The sequence below is a fragment of the Cryptomeria japonica genome, chromosome 6, assembly GCF_030272615.1.
Source record: "Cryptomeria japonica chromosome 6, Sugi_1.0, whole genome shotgun sequence".
NCBI lineage: Eukaryota > Viridiplantae > Streptophyta > Pinopsida > Cupressales > Cupressaceae > Cryptomeria > Cryptomeria japonica.
In genome coordinates this window covers 872,522-880,751 of record NC_081410.1, presented here as the reverse complement: position 1 = coordinate 880,751, position 8,230 = coordinate 872,522, and the positions used below count along the sequence as shown (strand labels likewise).

Below are 8,230 nucleotides of genomic sequence, written 5' to 3'. Positions count from 1 at the left end.
ATTCCCATTCTTGCAAGAGCTAACCCACACCTATAAACATACATCAAATTTGCGGTGAAGTGCATTCAATTAAGACTTCTTCCATGTTCCGTTGGTTGAGTTCTCTGCATAGTTATTATCGCAGTTTTTTCAAATTCTCTGTTTTCTGTTGGGAAATAAGTGAATACCTATCAACTAATTTCAATTTTGGGTATAGAAGGTTAAAACAGAGTAAACGCATTTTTTGGAGATTTCAGTGGTTAGTTTTTTGAGTTTGGGGATTACAATAAATAGACTAGAAACTTGGTAAAAGCTTCAGCTTTCCAGAAAATAACAGGAAATTTGCTGCATTTTGAATGGTTCTTTATGTTGTCTTTCATCTATCTCTTTCTACTGTTAATGCTGTGGGATTCCTGATAAATATATAAAATCTTCTATTTTGTTTGTCTTGTCAGCCGTGTCATCTTTTTGTGTATCTATGACACAGAACAGGTTGCCTGTGTCAAAAATTCTCAAGAAAGTTTCACTACGGGCAGTTTTCTCTAACATATTCTTCTCCCTTCAGATTGAAACTCACATGATTTGTGCTAATTTGTTTCTTCAAGTTGCTAAATCTGCCTGTTCTACTTCAAGAGCAACTGCAGATCAACAAGACTTAGAAATACGGCCACAATTGTAAACCCAGCTCCAAGCATTCAAAGGGAAACATGATATTATGAATTCCAAGACTAATGTTGTTATATGCAGCTCTCGATGACATGTGACATAATAAATGCATGCAATTAATTTTGTGCTTTACCCCAAACCCACATTCAAAAAAGTGTCTAAATGGTAACGTAGTTTCCAATAATGAATGATTTTGAGTATCACACCATCACTTACTAGTATCACATTAGTAAATCCCATTCAAAAGCACACAGCTTTGTCATGAATCTGATTAATAAGCGGAAGGCTCCTTAAAGCAGATTATAAGGAAGTCAAAAATATTTACAAATCATGGATATGATTTGTATGAAACATTCGAAAACTACTGCTCCAAACAAAACATTTGTATTAAGATACTATAACGAAGATAGAAAGTTCAAATCAGTGCTGTTAGCCTGAAATAGAGATTACTGCTATCAAGGCAAAGCTAGCCTCTAGCTTTCCTCTGTACCGTTAGTTTTCAAGCGCTAGTATTTATGTATAAATCGCACAGTACCCCAATATTATGTACAAGTAGGGGCAAAACAGATCTATTGAAGACACATTTAGCTTATCATTCGGAATTAGAATTATAAATGTCACTAAGACCTGGGGACATGATCTCTGCTTCTAGCATCTGAACAACTTGATTCATTGTGGGACGCTCTTCAGGAGTGGAAGCTATACAGCTCACCACAATCTCTAGAACTGACTCCATGCTTTCTTTACAGCTGCAATGGCAGCTTGGATCAACTATTTCTTGTAACCTATCCTCCCGCAACAGTGTGTTCACCTGCATAGCCAATTTCAAAGTCAAACTCCACAACAAAAAAGACACAAACTATATTAATATGTTGATTGGAGCACTTTTCCAATGAACCAGAAAAGCGAAGACCCGACCCACCCATCCAACAACGTTCAAGCCTTTGGCAACAAATGATGGATCTGTTGGCTGTTTTCCACTAAGCAACTCTAGCAGAACAACTCCATAGCTGTATACATCAGATTTCTCTGTTGCTCGCCCACTTTGAAGGTATTCTATTATTTTACACGTCAGCGAAACATGGCATATGAGAACCTCCTAAGATAATTGTGAATCACTACTCTTTAAAGATATGTCATTGTAAATAACTGATGATGTTGAATTGTTTAGACCCTACATACTCGGGAGTAAGAGAATTTATACCTGGAGCCATGTAACCAAAAGTGCCTGCTACTATAGTGGAGAATTTATAACTGATGATGTTGAATTGTTTAAACCCTACATACTCGGGAGTAAGAGAATTTATACCTGGAGCCATGTAACCAAAAGTGCCTGCTACTATAGTGGTCACATGGGATTCATCATCTTCCAAGAGTTTTGCAAGACCAAAATCCGATACATGTGACTCCACATTCTCATCCAGTAATATATTGCTTGACTTAACATCGCGATGTACAATACGAGGGCAACAATCATGATGCAGATAAGCCAGACCTCTAGCTGCTCCAATTGCTATGTTTAATCGGGCATTCCAGTTCAGACATGTCTCTGCTTCTCGAGATTCTGTCAAGTTGGAGGTTACTTCAACAGATGAATATTATAATGCCAACCATGAATTAAATAAATGAGATTTAGCAATTTTTGGAATACTAACCATGGAGTAAGTTATGTAAGCTTCCCAGGGGCAAGTAGTCATATATAAGAAGTTTGGCTGATGGAGAATTGCAATAACCTCGCAAATTCACAAGGTTTCTATGTTTGATACTTCCCAGTATCTCAAGCTCTCTTTCAAACAGGCGATCTGATCTTAAACCATCATTCTGAATTTTCTTGACTGCAAATGCATTATTGTCATCCATGACCAATTTGTAGACCATACCAAAGCCTCCCGAACCAATGATATCAGCATCACTAAGCATTTCAATCCTCTTTATTATATCCTGAGATGTGTATGGCAGATCTCCATGGAACATAACAAGTTTAGCATCTGCCATATGGAACAAATAAGAGCAAATTATTGTCAAACAAACACTAGATTAATCATGAACAGAAATGCAAAGATCATGTTACTATGCTTCCTTGATCGGTTTCTACCTGTCTTTGGGTGAAGCTGTTCCTCTATATTTTTGTTTCCTTCATTGAATTGATTTTTCTTGTACAAAATGCAAAACCACAAGAAGAACAAAAGCCCAGCAAGAGCCGTGGCCATAACCACCGTTACCCCAATCACAATGAGAATTCCATTTGAGTAGCGCTTGGATGTTCTAGTTGATACTGAGGCATCCAAAGAGTTTTAGAAAAGTCAGGTTCAAACCCTAGAGAAGCTCGAGTAGAAAATTGCCTAATATACTGATGTAATAAAAGAAACCTTAGCAGACAATCCAGCTTCTAACACTTCATAAAAAGACGTCAATCTAGAAAGCTTACAACAGACTATAAGAGAGGATCTGCGGTGACCTCTACAATGAAAAATAGAAAGGGGTTCGTCACCAACATGGGAGATCAGATTATAGCTTGCTAAGAGAACACAACAAACATATCAATTATCCTCATCTTGCATTATTGTCAGACGCATCAGACAGACTATCAATTGAAGAATGTCTCCGAGGAATCTAATAATATCCTTCAAAGAGTGGTCTGGGCTAAAGAAGTCAATGAGTGTTATCCTTGCTATCCAGGAAGTAAAGCCACTAGTGAAGCTAGTGGAGAAAGAGATTAATGTTTGATAGGGAAAGAACAAGTGAGCACAGAAACAACAGGCAGGTGTGAAGTCTTGGAAGGATCACCTGTATCCACATCAGGGTCCGAGGTGGGTAATACAGCTGGAAATCCCAATGCATTCCTGCAGAGCATGTCAATCTGTTGACCACATAGATTCAAGTTGCCCACAAACCTGGAAAACAAATTAAATGTGTCATATGTAGCTGCAAATTCTACTTCAATGACTCTAATTCAATGATTCAATATACAAACATCTACAGGAGTTAACAAGAATGAGTTTCTCACGAGCGATTTCCAAACCCTTTCAATACTCCAGTTTTGGGGATTTCACCTGTCAAAAAATTTGTTGATAGGTTCCTGAAGGAAAATCCAAACATTATCACGAAATTACAGACGATACTCTTTATCTCTAATTTTATGAGAATGGGTTAAGGAATCCTTAGTGTAATTGTAGTATGAGACACTAATTAGATTGACTCAAGTTCAAATCCAAACATCAGCAAGAAATTCCAGATGACGATCTATCTTGAAATTTATAAAAGAAATTGAATTGAGCCTTTGGTCTAATGGTAATGGGAAACACTAGTTAGAGTGATTCAAGTTCAAAACCCCTGCTCCAATAAATTGCAGTGAGATCATATGTGTACAATTTAGAATACCGAAAAAGATAAGATAACTTACAGAAGTTGTAATCTTTCCAGGTGACCAATTGAAGGAGGGATTCGGCCTTTCAATAAATTACTCGATAGATCCCTGCCCACATCAATATTCAAACATTTGATTATATTAAAAACCGCATTGTCACTAACAGAAAACTTCTCGGCAATAATAAAAGCCACGTCATTAATACAAAACATGCTGCTGCAAGATCTCTGTGTAGACTCTGTAGAGCTATGAAGTGTATGTATCTATAACTTAGCAAATCTCTACGCAGTACGCACAATATCATGAGATTGAACAGGCTGCCAAGGCCTGCGGGAATTTCCCCTTCAAGTTGGTTGTGGTTTAAATACCTGGAAACAAATATAAATAAATTTAAAGTAAGCAAGAAAACATGGAAACCTTACGAAGAAAGGATATGACAAAGTTTGTTAAGAGTTACTCACAATGCCCGTAACTCCTTACAGTTAGCAATTTCAGGTGGAATAAAACCCTGCAAGCTGTTGTCGTGAAGATTCCTGTGCTCCATTTCAAAAATATGCACATCCTCAGTATCAATCACTTCTATTCTTCAAGTCCTCTTATTAACCTAGCTAGTACCGAAAGCCTTATTACAGAGAGAAAGTTGTTTAGAAAGTTTGACATACAGCCTCTTCAACTTTTTCAGTTCTCCAATGCTGGGGGAAAGTGTGCCTCCTAGGCCAAGGTATGGTAGATTACTGCCCACAGAAATGTATAAAAGTCACAACACGGAAAAGAAAGAAAAAAAACCCACCATCTAGACCCTACCGAGACCATACATAAGTGCTCTTGATTACAAATTTTTGTAGGCTTCCAGAACATACATCTGAATGCAACAATGTTAAAAAGTTTTTTGCTTTCCAGTACGAGTGTCTCTCAAGATCTCTCTTCAGATTGATCCAAAACTTCCCTCAATGGTGGGGGTTTCCTTAAGAAGGAAAATGCTTTAAACAATTGTATCCACATATATGTTCTTCAAAATATATGTGGGTGGGGAAATCCCAAATTGTTTTTGTGGCTATAGAACTGAAGGGTGAGCACAAGAGTGGACTTACATAGCAATAACTCTTTTGCTGGCATGATTGCATGCGACTCCCCTCCATCCACATGGGTTGGTATCAGATTCTTTCCAATTACTTAACAACATCTTGGTGTCGTTTAATTTTGCTTTCAACTTCAGTAATGCTATGCCTGCGAGGTTAAAAATGAAGGAAACTTATCAAAACTGTAATAAGAAAAAGGGAGGGAGTGTGAGTTGCTAACTTACCGTCTGGTGTTAGAGCATTAATGTGGCCACTCAAAGTGAGATACATTAGTGCAACCGACCAAAGCATGATTGGCTTGCCAAAGGGCAGGCAATGGCACCCTCCTCTGCCAGTTTGAATCCGTAACTGCTCCATTGAAACCTTAGGCATCATCACATCAGGAAGATGAATGCATTCATCAGTCAGCCTGCAGCTTTTATCATTCTTACTAAAACAAAACCTTATTTAAGAGTAAGAGTCCATAGTTATCCACTCACCAAGTCAAAGCTCACCCGCCCGAGGAGGGCAGAGGAAACAGCAAATAATGCAGAAAGAGAAATCCTGCTCCCCACTTTTTTGAGCAAAGAGAAAAGCAAAGATAACTCAGTTACTCATGGTTTTAGTTCTCCTCCATTTAACATTGCTTCCGAAATCTACCATACTAAAGCATATACAGAGGTCATTGATTGTTCAGCATTGTGCTTGAGTACTAGAACCACTTTGAACTGCCAGGTGAGAGAGATTAATGATGTGGGTTGTCGGGGAAGGGCCTCTTGCGCGTTGAATTCAATAAAATTATCTTTATTCACGTAGGCAGGTAGCCGTTAGTCCTTGCCACGGCCATATCACCTTCAAACTGTCATTTCCATTTGTTTATTATAATCCGGAAACCAATGCGAACACTTACATTTGTCTGCAGAATTGCTTGCACTGGTTAAATTTGATGACCGTACAGATAAAATCGAATGCGAGGGGGGGAAATTTTTGGTGAATGTTAATCAGGGGCAGCGTAAGAGACAAGAGAAGAGGGGCCGACGTTTGATTCTTATCATTTTGGAGCAGAAAAGTGCACCCCATCATGATTCAGAGAACAAGTTATAATGTTCTTTTTTAAATTTTATTTTCTACGATGATTTTAGTATATTTTTAGTTTTTTTCATATAAAATTGTTTCAAATTTTACGTAGTGTTTTATTATGTTGTATTATTTTGTTTATAATATTTTTTTTTTTATATTTTTAAAAATATTGATCGTTTCTATTGAATTGTGTAAGTGATTGTGTTTTTTAATTAATGTTATATTTAGTTTCTTACATTCACTTTACTTGTTTCTATTGGTAGGCTAGATTTAGGCATTGATTCAAGGGTTTTATGGTTACCTTAGGACGATCATTATATTTAGGATTTTCGATCATACATTTTGGCAATCCTTAGTGGGATCCACATCCCAAAAATCTAATGTTTTTGTGAGCTTCTAGTGTTTTTGCAGGTTTAGTTCTCAAATTAGCACTTTTGGTTCATAATTCGACACTCTTGTTCACCAGTTTGGCACATTTGTTGACAAAATCGAAGCTTTTGACCCTCGTTTGTGTGCTTTTGTTAGTTTTATTTGTGCTTTTTCTTTTTAGGTTGTCAACACCTTTGCAAGTTCTAGAATTGACAGTTTTGTCCTCTATCAACACATTTGCTTCATATTTTGGCACTTATGTTTTGTAGAACAATGCTACTGTCAGGTATAATTGTGTATTTGTTTACTATTTTTGTGCTTCTGATTTCTTTTTTTGTGCTTTTGTTCCAATACTTTGAAGTTTCTACTTTTGATTTTTGCTAACGAAATTTGTCGTGATTTTGGTTAATGATGAATATGTGCAACGTGTCCCCAATCGTAGAAGACAAAAATCGAAACTACTAACACATATTTATAAGTTCACGATCGCTAAGAAAAGACAATATTGAAACTACTGACATTTAGTTTTGCAGGATTCATTTATGTTTTTGATTTCTAGCTTAGAAAAGACTTCATTTTATTAAAGGAATGAACATTGCTCAAGTGTTGTGTGCGCTTACACATTTTTTGTTTCCCAAAGGTGTCTGTATGTATCCTCTCCCTTCGTGTGCCCGTGCGAATTTGGGTGCAAGAGAAGCACACGCTTTTCCTTCTTATTTTTAGTAAGAGGCTTGCTAGGGGATTTCATCACCCCAAGGTTTGACTTTAACTGCATTTCACAATGAGGGAATACAAAGGGGGGAGAGCGAAAGTTGTACGTCAATGAGTGGCTAAAGTCATTTGAAGCCAAGCCACAAGACCCTTGGTCCATCGAGAGTTGTTTGGTAAAGAGAATGAAAGAGACAGATGAGCCTATAAATTAACCATATTATTTCATGTTTTATGATACTTTACCTCATGTTTATAGCAATAGTTAATGAGCAGTATTCAAAAGAAGTTGACAGAAACAAACTAGCAGATTTCCAGGCAGCAGTTAAGGATTGAGTTCTAATTCAACTTGGACTCTTCTACCTCTTCATGAGTTTGTGTATTTGGAGTTATTAAAGTCAAGGAAAATTGGAGAAGCTTGTGGAAATAATATTTGATGATTCATAAATAATTTTAACATGTTTTGTACACATGTTCAGCCATGACTGTATTTTATAGTTCTAGAGTTTGAAGGTGATTAAAACTCTCTCAACTCTTGTTAATTTAATCTTTATTACGAGTCATGAATAGAATAAGTCATCTCCTTGTTGTCATAGAAGAAATGAAATTTGTAATAAGTTGTTGAGTTTGTAATTACTCCAAATCTCAAGTTGTATGCGGGAAAAGCGGGTCGATAGAACTCAAAATGTGAAAAACGGAGTTCTATGTAGCCTTGCTCACACACCCACAGGACTTCTTGGTGCAAGCTATGGAGTAATGAAGTATCACTCAACTTCCCAAGGTGGGTCCCATGGTTCTCTATCTTACACGGTCCCTCAAACTAATGTTTTTGCTCTCAGATCACTGAGCAAAATGGTTTAGGGATGGCAAATGTAAGAACGAGGGATGCTTTTGATAGATTTAATATGAGATGCATCCTAAACTATGCATGATTCTAGAAATGCCAATAAACTAACTATAAGATGACAAGGTTAGCAAACAAACTATCCTAGCATACTATATT

At 37.0% G+C, this 8,230-nt stretch overlaps 1 protein-coding gene across 4 annotated transcripts; it reads right to left on the bottom strand.

The window, feature by feature from the left end:
• Positions 1–1,007: 1,007 nt before the first annotated feature.
• Positions 1,008–5,930, bottom strand: LOC131077533 (LRR receptor-like serine/threonine-protein kinase FEI 1). Of its 4 annotated transcripts, none has more exons than XM_058015044.2 (14): positions 5,571–5,927; positions 5,316–5,454; positions 5,104–5,239; positions 4,675–4,746; positions 4,474–4,545; positions 4,309–4,380; positions 4,049–4,120; positions 3,653–3,724; positions 3,433–3,539; positions 2,741–2,920; positions 2,301–2,633; positions 1,850–2,209; positions 1,568–1,701; positions 1,008–1,456 (listed from the first exon to the last, which is right to left on the bottom strand). In XM_058015044.2, exons 2-14 carry the CDS (start codon positions 5,446–5,448, stop codon positions 1,238–1,240), a joined length of 1,962 nt encoding a protein of 653 aa, XP_057871027.1. In that variant the 5' UTR covers positions 5,449–5,454; positions 5,571–5,927; the 3' UTR covers positions 1,008–1,237. The 4 variants fall into 4 exon arrangements, with proteins under 4 accessions (XP_057871027.1, XP_057871030.1, XP_057871029.1 ...); XM_058015047.2 differs by having other exon boundaries at positions 1,955–2,209; positions 5,571–5,917; XM_058015046.2 differs by lacking the exon at positions 4,675–4,746 and having other exon boundaries at positions 5,571–5,930.
• Positions 5,931–8,230: the final 2,300 nt, after the last annotated feature.